General features: G+C 34.7%; 1 protein-coding gene across 4 annotated transcripts in view; it reads left to right on the top strand.

Moving 5' to 3' along the window:
* GNPDA2 (glucosamine-6-phosphate deaminase 2) overlaps positions 1–14,811 on the top strand; it is a 41,353-nt gene that overhangs the window by 11,911 nt on the left and 14,631 nt on the right. For all 4 annotated transcript variants that reach the window (XM_058546990.1, XM_058546989.1, XM_058546991.1 and 1 more), the window contains 2 exons: positions 2,413–2,597; positions 6,413–6,587. In XM_058546990.1, coding sequence (XP_058402973.1) covers positions 2,413–2,597; positions 6,413–6,587 — 360 coding nt within the window. The remainder of the gene's footprint in view (positions 1–2,412; positions 2,598–6,412; positions 6,588–14,811) is intronic.

The following is a 14,811-nucleotide window of genomic DNA, read 5'->3' as shown; positions in this document are numbered from 1 at the left end:
TTCTGGGGTAACTCACAGAATTGATAGAAGAGTTGAAACAACCAAGTCTTTGGAAGAACAAGAACCAGGGAGCCTCAGATCTCCAAAGCAAGAACTCATCGACCCTCTCTTGCAGTGCTACCATCAAATACCTCAGCTCTAGATGCCTTCTTTCTTTCAGTGTCCCTGGTCAAGTTTCAGAATTTGTGGAGAGAAATTCTGATTGTTTCAGCTTGGGACAAGTACTTATCCCTAGACGACAATTATTCTGCCTAAAAGAGACATAGGGTGTTAACGATTGTTTTAGCCCATGTTGTGAGGGGAGCAGAGCAGGGTAGAGGAAGGAGAGAGAAACTATAGTGAGCATACCTAAGATTAGCAATTATCCATTCCTTTATTCAGCCATTATGTATTGAGGACCTCCTACGTGACATGTTTTATTCTCAATGGTAAGGAAGTAATGAGGAAGACAAAGTCCTTACTCTCGTGAAGTTTCTATTCTACCTCACAGAAGTATAGGAACGTAGGAAAGACATATAATCCAGACTCTGAGCTTTTAGAGATGTTTCATAAAGATGCTGATATCTTACTTTAGACTTAAAGACTGAATAAGAATTAGCCATGGTTTTTAGATTTCATGATATTTTTAAGAACGTTTTATAAAGCTTTGTAGAATATTTTTAAAAGACATTTTATATCAGGAAACTCAATTTTTGATAGATACTCAGGGTCAGTACCCTGTGAATGTATTGACCCTTCTCCATCATGAACAATTGCTGATAATTTCGGCTTTCTGTACACTTTTGTGTGACCCAAATCACCAGTGTTGATCTTTGAGGACTTCCTGTTTTTTCTGGAACTTTTATTTTCCTGGTTCCATCCTTTCCTCTTTATACATACAGAGAGAAATATAAATATATATTTGGTCAGATGTATACTTAAGAGAAACATAACAGTTTTACAAATCTAGAAAGAAATGCATATCTATAATTTAAAACTTATAGTTATGGTACTTAATAGTGGAAACAGTCCATACATATTAACCACATGTAGGTCTGGCTTTATGTCCCCACATTAAAAATTCCTAGATTGTTGTGCTTTGATAGTTTATATCTGCTGCCTAAGGTTTTCATTTCTTCTTTCTTCCTTCAAAATCAGGTTACTCTTTGTCATTATTTTTACCTTGTTGTAGCCTGGGAAAAATTTGTTAGAATTGTATGTTGAGTCGGTAAAATACACATATCTATCATTAAAGTAAATATGCAGAATATAAATATAACATATTTTGACTCACAGAATTTGTGGGTTTATTTTTTGATTGAAATTGCCAGAAATCTGACTAGCTAGTAAGGTACATGTATATAAAACTTGATTTATTTATGCCATAGAACGATTCTTGATTTTATAAAAACATTTATCTCCAATTTCCTTCAAATACGGAATGTCATCTTCTTATCTATATTTTAGGGGCAGTCCTAGAGTATTAGAGCTGGCAATAGGTCTCCTTAAAACAGTGTTTTCAAATTGCAGTTGTCACCCATTATTAGGTCATGAAATCAATATAGTCAGTCACATCCAGCATTTCCCTTCTGTACCTTTTGTTAATGAAATGGAATGTAATCAAAAGTAGTTTGTATGGCTACTAGTAAGGGTAAGTATTGTTTCATGCAATTTTTATTTTTATTATATTTATATGTGTGTGTGTGTACTAGATTGCAGTGCAAATGTATTTCTTAGAATAGGTTGCAGTCAAAAAAGTTGGAAGAAAACTGCTGCCCTAGATAATATCTTGTCCAATCTATACATTTTTATAAGTAAGGAAACTATACTATAGGGAGGTCTAGTAGTTAATTGCCCCATCTAGACTAGAACCATGCAAGTTAAAAAGTGTGAGTATAAAGACTACTGAGTTAGGAATCAGAACATTTAGATTTGAGTCTTATCTCTGTATTTACTAAACTGTTACCTTGAACAATATGGGACAAAACAAGTCACATATTATCCTTGAGCATCAGAGTTTTCTTTTGAGCTTAAAAAAAGAGTAGGGAGATGAGGGAAATAGACATGCATAATCTGACTGTCTCACAAGATTGTTAAATATATCTGTGGTTTGAGATGATGCATGTGAAAATGCTTTGTAAACTGTAAAGTGTTACTCTAATATAAGGTGATACTTAATTTTACTGCTATTAAAATCATGCTAGCTCAATACTAAGCATATGGAAAACATTGAAATACTTGTTGAATCAAATTCAGGAACAGATATTTTAATGCAGCATTAGAAATTCAGCTATCAAATAAAACAAGGTAAGAGTATTTATGACTGTTTCTGTGCTCTTAAAACATGTTGAACTTTGAGAAACTATTTACTCTATATGAGCAACCTTGTTTACTTTATGTGTATATGTGTGTATGTTGTATTTCTTTTGAAAGGAATTGGTCCAGATGGTCATATCGCTTTCAATGAGCCAGGATCCAGTTTAGTGTCAAGGACAAGATTAAAGACTCTAGCAATGGACACCATTTTGGCAAATGCTAAATATTTTGACGGAGATTTATCGAAGGTGCCAACTATGGCTCTAACAGTTGGTGTGGGAACAGTGATGGATGCTAGAGAAGTAAGAATTAAATGTTCTTTGATGTTTTTCCCTTGAGGTCTATAGATTTGGGAGAAATTATGGCGCCAAATAAGTGATATTTTGGTTGCATCCTCTTTGCAATATAAATTGTCTAGCTGTTAATAGTTGCTGTCAGTCTCATTGCCATGTTTAAAACTCAACTAAATTAAGTCTTTTGGAGCTGTAAACTAAGAATTAGGCACCACCTCTTTTAGGGTCCTACTTCACTTCCCTATTACTGCTTCACAGTTTGAGGTCCTAAAATCATACTGATCATATGGTCTGTTTTTAAGTGAAATAGTCTTGTGAAAAGACTGTTGGGACAAAGATGCAATGCTAGTTAACACTAAACTACTTTTGGAGGCTCAGGATAATTTAATGTGCTTCTTGACTGTAGGAGGATAGCCCAGTTGGTTTCCAGCAGAAAAAGAACCCAATTGGGGCTGGATCTGTTGTAAATTTGATATATTTAAGAAGGCAAGAGCTCTGAACAGTAGATCCTGCCTAATTTTTAGCTTTTTAGTTGGACTATCATTTCCTTCCCTGAGAGTAACAGAACAAATTATAGTCAGCTTATAAGTGGTTAAATTATATGGAAACCCGAAACTGCATTCCTTTCTGGCAGCAGGATGGGACAGGTTCAGAGGAAAGAGTACAGACAAGGTATGATGAATAAGTAACTGATCTTAACATAAATATATCTGGACTTGAACATACAAATGTAGTTTTTCTTCTAAAAATCATTGGTATGTAAAAAAAGACCTTTCAAGGACTGAAATTTCATAGTAAGTTGACAAAAACATTTTAGAGCAGTCTTATTTTATTTATTTATTTATTTATTTTTTGTGAGGAAGATCAGCCCTGAGCTAACATCCATGCCAATCCTCCTCTTTTTGCTGAGGAAGAGCGGCTCTGAGCTAATATCTATTGCCAATCCTCCTCCTTTTTTTCCCAAAGCCCCAGTAGATAGTTGTATGTCATAGTTGCACATCCTTCTAGTTGCTGTATGTGGGACACGGCCTCAGCATGGCCGGAGAAGCGGCGCATCGGTGCTCGCCCGGGATCCGAACCCGGGCTGCCAGTAGTGGAGCGCGCACACTTAACCGCTAAGTCACCGGGCCGGCCCGCAGTCTTATTTTTAAAATGACATGTCTGTCATTCTCAGCTGCTGCTTCTCCATGTCTAATCAGTCACCAAATCCTGACCACTTCACAGATAGCTTAGAGATAAATAAGGATCCAGCCCTCTATCACAACTACCTTAATTCAAGCCTATATCAGTTTTTTTAAAGATTATTGCAAACCCATCCTAAATCATGGCTGTCTCCATTCTTTACCTATCTGTTCTCTATATTAGAGCCTGAATTATTTTTTCAAAAACAGTTCAGTTATTATTCATCTATCATATTAAGAGTCTGATTCCCTATTATTCCATCACAAGATGAGGTCTAGCCTCTTTGTTTGGCATAAAAAGGCTCTGTATTTCAGATTTCAACCAGTTTTCAACCATTTCTTTCCATTTCCCTCTGCTCCAGCCTTAACGGATTTCTAGCTTTTTACTGACCATAACTCTCTGAAATGCCCCCTGTGTGGAGCTTTTTTGCTTATCCTTAAGACTTGGTTTCAGATAGGAGCTACTCTAAAGCTTTTCCATGATATGAGAAATACTCTCCTTGAGAACAGTGGAGCAGGTAGAGTAGAAGTAACCACGTATCAATGTCAAATTATATTCTGAGACCAATTTTTTTCAGTTTCTGCTTTTCCATATATTTCCTCTTAATTCTCAATGAAAGGTTGTATATGTCTTAGGCATGCACACACACTGAGTAATTCTTCATCCCACCCCAAACTTCCACCAGCCTCCGTTCCTTCCACTCCCTTCATAATGCCAATGCTAGCATCACTGTGTAGTTTCCTTCTCATCAACGTTTGTCTTTTCATTTTTTTCAGTATACATTTGATGTTGAAATTTCTTGCCACCTCTCCTATTCTCTTTTATAATTTTTGCTTCAATAATGAAAGACTCTTAGCTCATACTGTCTAATTGGTAGATCTTTTTTAACAGTTTTTGTCTCTCAAAAGGCAATATAATGTAGTTGTTAAGAATATGAACTCTGGAGTCAGACTTCTTGTTTGTGTCATAGCCTTACCAAGACCTTGGGCAAGTTACAGAATATCTGTGCCTCAGTTTCCTTTTCTGTAAAATATGAATAAGAATAGTATTTATCCCATAGTGTTGTTCTGAGGAGTTAAATGAGATAATTCAAGGAAGGTGCTAAGTTCAGTGTTTAACTTTGAAACCACCAAATCATATATTAAAACGCTCCTGAAATGAACTTCAGAAAATATCCATCATGCAGTAATCACCAGATATTTTCATTTAATTCAGTGTGTGTTAAAGTAGCTTTATAGAGACTTTCCAAGTGCGGGTCTAAGAACTTCTGCCAGATTGCATAATGATCACTTAATGGACCGTGATTCCTGGATTCTAACTCCAAAGATTCTGCATTAGAAGACAACATAAAGCAAAGAACCTGAATGTTTTTTTTTTTTTTTTTAAACTCCATATCAGTCTTAAAAAAAAAAATTGCTATAATGTCCAGCAAGGAAAACTAATTAACAAATCCATTAATCAGTGTTGTAGTTACCTTATTGTATCAAACATGATTGATTTTTGTTTTAAACAATAAATGCTTTTAATTATATGTGATGCCATATTAAATTCTTCACTGAGCTTAGATCTTTATACTTAAGAACAAGAAGTATCAATAAAAACATTAGTAGATATTCATATATATTCTAATGCATTCATGGGCTTTGATATTAATCAAGATGTAGCTTCAAAATGAAAAACAAATAGTAATCTTGATGAGATAAATATAGGAATATCTGGTTCATTAATCTTTAATTTCCTCCCTGTTTAAGAAAGTCTGGTTATAAAATATGCAATGCAGAATTTTTATGTTGTTATAGATACTTTAGAATTACAACCACCTTAACATTCATTTTTTAGTTAACAATTTTAATGAGAAAAAAATCATGTTTAAAGATTTATTACATTAAACTGTTTAGGTGAACTTGTAAAATACGATCCATTTACTGCTAAAAATGATGAAGATTCATATACATTCACTCACATTTGCACATGTTCTTTGAATTATCTCATAGGCTGTTAGGGATTTGGGACCAGGGGCTTGGATTTTCTCTAGTTCATAAGGATATCCTCAGTCATGCGTGCTTAAGGACACTGAGGTAGACCCTGAATCCTTCTTTAAATCTAGTTTTTGTTCCAAGACAACTTTAGATAGCACATGTTCGATGAAACAGTCTTGAAGCTTCTTTCTCTAGATTAAATATCTGTTATTTTAGAGTCTTTTGCCAAAGTAATAGCTATAGTTCATCTGGACTAGAGCAATTTGGTATATCATTCCTGGTTGTATAAATTCTTTGTTGACCTGTAATTCTGCTTTTGCAAAACAACCCTTTTGTTTCTTTTTCTTCATTCTCCCAGGTCTCTTCTGCACATCAGTATTTAATATATTAATAATGAGAGGCACTATTCTATATTCAGTAATACTCCATAACAAGATACTATTTTACTTTGTTAAACCAGAAGAGATACACTTTGTGCTTGCCTGTTACCTTAAAAAGTAGAAATAAATACCTTGAACTGTGAAGAAATATGGAGCTGTTTATTTTTATTTTACCGTCAGGAGAATATTGGTGCTGAAGTCTTTGTTTTAAAAAAAAATAGAGCTTCTTAACCATTTGGATCATGTTTTAAGAATTAATTAACAAGTAACGTTCATTTTTCAGGTAATGATCCTCATAACAGGTGCACACAAGGCATTTGCTCTCTACAAAGCAATAGAAGAAGGAGTCAACCACATGTGGACTGTTTCAGCTTTCCAGCAGCATCCTCGAACTATTTTTGTGTGTGATGAAGATGCTACTTTAGAATTAAGAGTTAAAACTGTGAAATACTTTAAAGGTGAGCATTGAAATTTCAAAAGCAGACTGTAAGAATGTTCCATTGTAGATGACATATAAACTTAAAATAACCGTGGAGTTACATCCTGCACTGTGGCCTGTTGAAAACTGGCGTGTGTTGACACAGTTGCCAGTTCTTTCAACGAAGAGAAATGTCTCACCTCAGATTATAGTTTTCAGAGTAGTTTCCTATTTTTTTCATGAAGAGAATCTCTTCATATTTTCAGTAAACAAGATTTTTCTTGAAATCCAAAATTTAATAAAATATTTTACTTTCATATTGAATATACAAGATTAAGTAACCCAAAACAAAATGTATATATGTCCTTACTGATTTTCTTTTCATTGTTTACCCATCTCACCCCCCTCCCCAAGCTATGTTTAGAACCTAATCAGAGAATAAGATGGGTCACTCACTATCTCATTTAATCTTCACAGTTTCAAACAAATTATTCCCATATATTAAAGTTATAATGGCTAAATGTCAAAAACAGTATAGAATAAACTCTGTAAGTAAGCAGGAGTTTGATTGTCCAGACTTCTGCATGTGTGTTTCCTTTTGCTTCTTCCTGCAGTCCAGTTCAATAGTTCTTAAACCTTACCATACCAGGTTGTGTATATAAAACCACATCCGCTTGATGTAATGGGTGATGTAAGAGATTTTCAAGGAAAATTTTGACTACACTCAGTTTAGAACTCATTCCCTGCTTAAGAGTCAACTCCACATATAAACACACACACCATATAAACACACACATATACACAAGATGTACAAATAGGTACTCTTTGTAAAGCACCTGTGTTTATATAGCTGATATGAAAATATTATGAAATTAGTCATACATGTCAGTAATTCACAAAGTATGTAGTATGTGAACTACTGATATTACATGAATGAATATATATTTTAATCTTTTTACTCTAGTAACTAGGTGTTTACTTAACATGTAGTAGAAAAAATATACTGAATCAGTCAAACCTGTATTTCATGGATATCAATGCTTTGACAAGGTTAAAGAAGTTACCACATTTTATTGCCTCTAAGACACATCTTTTTTCATATTTACCTTATCTGAAATTGGGATGTGTTTAAAATTGGTGTCATAGCTTATCTGGTAGCATTTTTTTCCTGTGGTACATAAAATAATGGTGTGTCTTACAGTCTTCAGTGTCATATTCATGAAATGTAGTATGTAAACTTAAAAATTATAAGTTCAATTTTTTTTGTGTGTGTGTGAGGAAGATCAGCCCTGAGCTAACATCCGTGCTAATCCTCCTCTTTTTGCTGAGGAAGACCGGCTCTGAGCTAACATCTATTGCCAATCCTCCTCCTTTTTCTTTTTCCCCCAAAGCGCCAGTAGATAGTTGTATGTCATAGTTGCACATCCTTCTAGTTGCTGTATGTGGGACGCGGCCTTAGCATGGCCAGAGAAGCGGTATGTCGGTGCGTGCCTGGGATCCGAACCCAGGCCGCCAGTAGCGGAGCGCACGCACTTAACTGCTAAGCCACGGGGCCGGCCCTATAAGTTCAATTTAAAGGAAACCAGTAACTCATAGTTCATGTAAATATGTGAATATGGCAGAAATCTTGAAGGTGATACACAAATGATTGAAGTATGGCAAACAGTGGAAATAGTCTAATTTTTAAACCAAAATTTTGATCATTTGTATATAGTTTTGTATTTGCACTTATCTGTTGTAAGTATTTTCCTGTCTTAGTATTCTTCAGAAGCATTTTTAATGGCTATATAATAGTCAAGTAGACATATCATTATGTCTTTTTAAGACATTAAGACATTTACTTAAGCATTTCCTTATTGTTAAACACTTAAATTATTTCCAGTCATTTATATTTTTATCAGTTAAATTACCAGTTTTTTACCAAGCCAAAATATATCAAATTAAACTGAAAAACTGATAGCTTCCTAGTAATTTGACAGATAAAAGCAGAGACTATTTCAGTGATGAGTTGTGAATAAGACAGAGCTCTCAGATGGAGTTTTACACATATATATCCATATAGTACTCAGATTTCATAACAAATATTAGACTCCTTGAAAAAGTTAATAGAAGGAATCCTCATTATCCACATATTTTAATGGCAGTTTTAAGGGGATTCATTTAACATTGCCATTTTATACTACCCGCAATCCTCAGATAAACCTCTGTACTTGTCTGATTTTGTCAATTTGGTTTTTAACAGGAAATTTTTACATTTTAGAGAAGTTAATATTTAATGAGATATTTAATAATAATAATAGCCAATACTTTTATGACAAGGCATTATTCTAAATGCATTATTCTTACTGATTTACTTAATTTTCACAATTCTATGAAATAGGTACTCTTATAATCCCATTTACAGATGAGTTAACAGGCTTAATAGAGATGTTAAGTCCCTTATGCAAAGTCACACAGCTTATATGTGAGCTGGGTAAGTGAAACCAGGCTTATCTGGAGTCTGGGCTTCTGTCCACTGTTTTACTGCCTTAGAGAAGAAGAGTAAACCCTAGCTATGTTATATGACCTAAATCGTATTTCTATTTTTTTTTCATACCATAATAATTGCTTCCAAAACGGTAAGGACATAGGTTAAAGATAATTTAAAACAGAAGGGAAGTAGATGATTCTAAGTATTTAGTTCTTCCAGTTATCTATCCAGATTCTAAGCTCTTCTGAAACATTTTGAAGTGCAGACTATTCATGAGCGAATTGCTGCACTGCCCTTTTGAGGACACTGTATTTTCCACTTTGGAGCTGTATATTTCTGAAGAGATTCAGGATATCAGCCTGTCAGGATGCCTCCTTCAATATGGAGAAAAATAGAATTGAGATTTTGTTCTGGGCTATAGATAGATCTCATTTTATAGTATTTTGTTATAGGGTATAATAATTGAATATTCAGAAATTAATACATATTATAAATGTAGTTTTATACATTTGCCATACCCTCATTCAGTTATATCACTTCAAGATGTACTGGAGGATATGAATCTTGTAGTTATCATCTATAATTCTTCAGATTCCATTCACATCACTACCCTTTCTTCTGTCATCACCTAAAAGTGCCAACAGGAATCTTAAAGGGTTCTAATTAATTAGCTTCTGAAGAAAATCTAGGTTAACTACATCTAAAACAATAAGAATTATTAGTAAGTGGAAGTTTATTTCAATATATACCTTTTGAAAGACACAAGTAAATCACAGGAAAACCAAGTTTAATATTTATTAGTTCTAGTTTTTTGTTTTTGCCTTTTCAAATAAAACTTATGTTTTATGTCCTTGAGATAATATATTTTCAAGACATCATCATCCTGAACATTTTTTTCTGTTTCATCCTTTTTAGACCATACTTCAATAGGTTGACAGAGGTTGAATGAGTTCAGATTGAGCCAAAACCATAAAATTGACATTTATGGTCTAGATTTAACTTTTCTTCTTTTGGCAACATGTCTGGAAGTCTGTGCATTTTTATTAATACTCAGAATAATTATTTCTGTTTATGATTTAAGTACAATTATTTATTTTTATCAAATTCTTGTGTAGAAGGTTGTCCAAATATTTTTAAGTCATAGTAAATTCTTGATTATCCAAAAAGCAAGTAATAAAATTTTCAAAATAATTTCCAGTCTGGAAGCAGCCTTACCTTATGTATAAAAGTTATAGCCAATGTATAGATAAAAAAAAACTTTATAAAGGAGTTGAATTTTTAAAATTTATCCCAGTGTTCTAAGTGTATTTTAAAGCTTTAATATATTCTTTCCATGATCAAAGCTGTAAGCAAAGGACAGATGAATTCTGTCAAGTAGAATGATCCTCTACAATCTGATCCTCTACAAGACAATACATCTTCTAAACCACATGGCTGAAATTACCATTGTCTTTGTTCTCCCCTCTCCTTTCTCTCTCTCCAGTTTCCATTTTACTTCTCTTTACATACTGACTATTGAAAATGGATTAAACTTTTCAGTTAGATCCTGTTTAAATAGGATTGGTTCTGTTTGGAGATATCGTCTGGTAAACCTTTTTCATTAGCAGATAGTTCTTTTGCACTATAAAAAAATTATTCTTTAATGTATATTTTTGTTAAATGTGTATTTTCCAGTTAGTGTCATCAGCCAAGAAACATGGGTTAAGGTGCCTTCAACTACATTGTCTCACACAGTGTTAGTCCCAATAAGTATAAGAAGTATCCCTGCCTAAAAGTAGTTGACATTCTTCATAAAAAGCTGATTCATTAACACTGAGAAATTTGAGAAAATAAAATGTAATATGTTGCACTAAAATAAAAGCTCCACGAAGTTAGGGACTTTAGTTTTGTTTGCTGCATTATTTCAGTCTAAAAATGTGCCTGGTACATTGGAGGCAGGTAGATGGACAGATGAACACAAGACTGAAACCATTTCAGTTTAAGTGCTAAATTATGTAAATCACACTATTAAGTCGAAAAATATTAAATAAGGGAGAGATTTACCGTTAAATAGTTGAAGAAAATTGAATCTGATGGGATAGAGGGCCCTGGAAGACAGGTAGCATTTACTTTGGAAGGAAATGGCTTAAGTAACAGCACAGATGTAAGGATGAGGTAACACAGCAGTTGAAAAAGTTCCTGTTAATAGAATACAAAACAAAGTGTATTAATAAAATGGGGCTAGTTTGTACTTTAAAAACAAAAGGGAATGTCTAGATTAAGAGCCAGAAAGCAAACCAGGGCTCATGTGTCAGTAGCTCTTCACCTTTTGTGGGTCATGGACCGCTTACAGAATGTGTGCACATGCACATACACAAGTGTGCATACACATAAGTATGTAAATTAATTCAGGAGGATTCAAGGACTCTTTGAACCTCCTCTAGCTGTTATATCCTAGGACTCCAGGTAAGAGTTGTTGCTTTACTTGATTTCTACCAGGTGGACAGCTTCTAACTGTCATCAGTCTGGAAGTCAGAACTGGTTCCGTATTGATTGCTCTATTTTTTCTTGCATGCTAAGTTTAACTCTTTTGTTATATTTGAATATGGAGTGTTTAACTTTTTTAATAATAATGGTACCTTCGATTTTTTTTTTTTTTTTTTTTTTTTTGGCGAGGAAGATTAGCCAAGCTAATATCCGTTGCCAATCCTCCTCTTTTTGCTGAGGCAGATTGGCCCTGGGCTAACATCTGTGCCCTTCTTCCTCTACTTTATATGTGGGACACCTGCCACAGCATGACTTCATAAGCGGTGCGTAGGTCTGCGCCTGGGATCTGAATCAGCAAACCCTGGGGCCACCAAAGTGGAGCTCGAGAACTTAACCACTACGCCACTGGGCCAGCCCCTCCTTGGATTTTTTTTTTCAACCTTGAAAATCCCAATATTAGAATGTAGGCCAAGAGCAAAAGGACTAGTGTAGTTTAATACTAGCTTCCACGAAGAACACAGAATGTTCATTGACAGAATGCTTGTGGATTAATTCTGCCCTGGCTTCCCTCAGAACTCTTGCCTTTGAACATCCTAGTGCTAATCTCTTCCCTATGAGGGTGTAAAATTAACTGCAGCAGCCTTTATAGCACCAAAAGGGAATGGGGTTTGGGGAGGAGGGTATTACTGAGAAAAATATTCTTACTTGTTAACATTTTTTTGAGCAAAGAACAAATGCCAGTAAGTATCTTTCAAATCCAGCCTCAGGGATAGCTTTGCATAAAACAGTCTAATGCATGAAGTATTTGTTGGTTTGTACACATATTCATGGGTTTTTATCACATGCTTTTTGTCTTCAAAGCACTGGTAAGCATGTGGAGGGGTTGTGTAACTTTATAAGGAAAGTTACACAATGGAACATTGTTTCACTGTGGAAACACTATGGAAACACTGAAATATTAGAGATTACATTATCTAAGACATATCTAAACCAAACATAATTGTAAGACTTTTATGCAATATGTTGAGTAGTACATTGCTCTGTTTTGAATTTTTGAGCTGAGATTACTCCATTTTATAAATAAAGCCTGATAGCTAAAGTGGCTGCCATATACCTAAGGTGGAGGCAGAACCAATCAAGTGCCTTCATGCTTAGTTTTGGTACTTTTTTGTACAAGAATCCTTTTATATCCTGGGTTAGTTGTTGCTCTGAGTTTTGCTGTTTTCAACCTTTTCCCATTACTCATCTTAACCTTTTGATCCTTCTTTCCCCTCAGCTGCATGGGAGGCTTAATTTATGACCCTCCACAATCCTACCTCTACAATTCTAAATATATCTTAATTTTCAAGCATCCTTTCCTTTCAGGTCTAGCGATTCTGCCAATGCCCTTGATCCTTTTCTGTCCTAACTTCCCTAACTTTAGGACCTTGAACTACAGAATCTATGTCTCCATCCGCTCCTTTTCTGCTGCCTCCTTTTTATCAATATACGTTCTGGGTTTTTAAATTATTAAAAAAAAGCTTCTAGATACCACGGTCTCACTGAGCCTTCACACTTTTTAAAATAAATGTTTATTGAGCATCCACCATGTGCCATGACATTTTTAGACCAAGACTTAGGGCAGTGACTATAAGGTCCTGGACCATAGTTTCTAGTTGAAGACATGGTAGAAAAACATTTTCTAAGAGTGAAAATTGCCCTAAAGAAAGTGAAATTATAATTCATTTTAAGGTGACATTTGGGCTGAGACCTAATAAACAAGAGGCAGTCTTGTTTTGCTCAGGGAGAAGAGCATTCCAGGCTGAATGAGACAGCAAGTATAAAGACCCTGCACCGGAACCAAGCTTAGCCTTTCTAAGTAATAGCAACAAACCCTGGGTTGACTACAGCATAAAAGGGAAAGTGAGAGGACATGAGATCAGGATAAACAAAGACAACAGAATAAAATCTAAATTATTTTCTAAGTGACCAGAGCAATTCGGGAATTTTAAATGGGGAAATGGTATAATAATGTCTGTTTTTAAAAAGATTAGGTTGCCTGCTGTCTAGAAATTTTATTATGGGATGGGGGAAATGAGTGAGTAGTGGAGTGTTGAGTTGGAAGTAGATTAGAGATGACAGTGGCTTCAACTAGTATGGTAGCCATGGAGATAAAGAGCTGTGGCTAGTTTGGGATATATTTTGAAAGTAATGCCAACTGGTCTTGCTGCTAAATTAAAGGATAGAGGAAAAAATCAGTGAATTTTAGTGGTCTGGCTTTAGCAGCTTATTAAAGAAAGGGTAACAATATACCAAGATTTTAGTTGAAATGGTTTGGAAGGGAAACAATGGGTCTGGACCTTGTGAAGTTTCAGGTGCTGATTAGACACTGAAGTAGGCAGTTGAGTAGTTTGCATTTTCTCACTTTCAATTGCTCTAGTGAATGTTGCTCTCTTCTCTCAGGACTCTCCACTTCTGGTCTTTGTCCTACTACATCACGACTTCAGTGCTCTTTGCATGTCCCCTTCTTTGCTTATCTCTTAAAAGTGAGTCTTCCTCCGAGTTTGGATTCTAGAGTGCTTTTGCAAGCCTTCCTGACAAGAACATCTCCTCACTAACACAAGTACCCTGTGTCTCCAATCCAATAAGCATGTTTCCTGAGAAAACCACATTTTGAGTCCTTTTGCTCAGCTCAGCCCATGTTCTTAACAATCTGGAAAATTTAACGCATTTCTTGAACCTCCAGAATAAAAAATCTTTAATTCGTTAATTGGAACAATTTTTTTTTCCTCAAAGAAATATAGTATGTATACATTAAGACATAGGAGTAACTGGAAGATATTTTCCAAAAAGCTTTAATAAGAACAATTTAGTAGTATACCAATTATGAGATGAAATTTAATTCTACTTGGAAATTAATACTTCTGTATTGTTTTAATAAACCTGCCTCAGTGTGGCTTGTAATCAACCCCTATTGTAAATACACATGTAAAAATAATGGAAAATAATTCGCCAGATGAATGGATAGGGTAATATATTGGAGAATTAAAGCTATCCTAGTGTAATAACAGTTCTGAGCACCTTGCTGGAGTCTGGTAGAGGAATTGCCAGAGGATCCAACTCAACAGACTGTCAGATGTAATTAAAATGTATTAACCAAGTCAATATTCAAATTTATCTTGTCATACTGAAGCTCTGAAGACAAGAATTGCTCCTACTTCTGATTACTCCCAAAGAAACTATAACACATTCTAGATCTACAGATTCATAAATAATTGTAAATTGGTATTTGCTAGGTAGTTAAAACTAAACATTCTAAAACATTTCCATTTGCATTTTTCAATAAAGC

Source organism: Diceros bicornis, chromosome 8 (genome assembly GCF_020826845.1).
Source record: "Diceros bicornis minor isolate mBicDic1 chromosome 8, mDicBic1.mat.cur, whole genome shotgun sequence".
Classification (NCBI taxonomy): domain Eukaryota; kingdom Metazoa; phylum Chordata; class Mammalia; order Perissodactyla; family Rhinocerotidae; genus Diceros; species Diceros bicornis.
The sequence above is the reverse complement of the archived record's forward strand: the minus strand, read 5'-3'. Positions and strand labels throughout refer to the sequence as shown.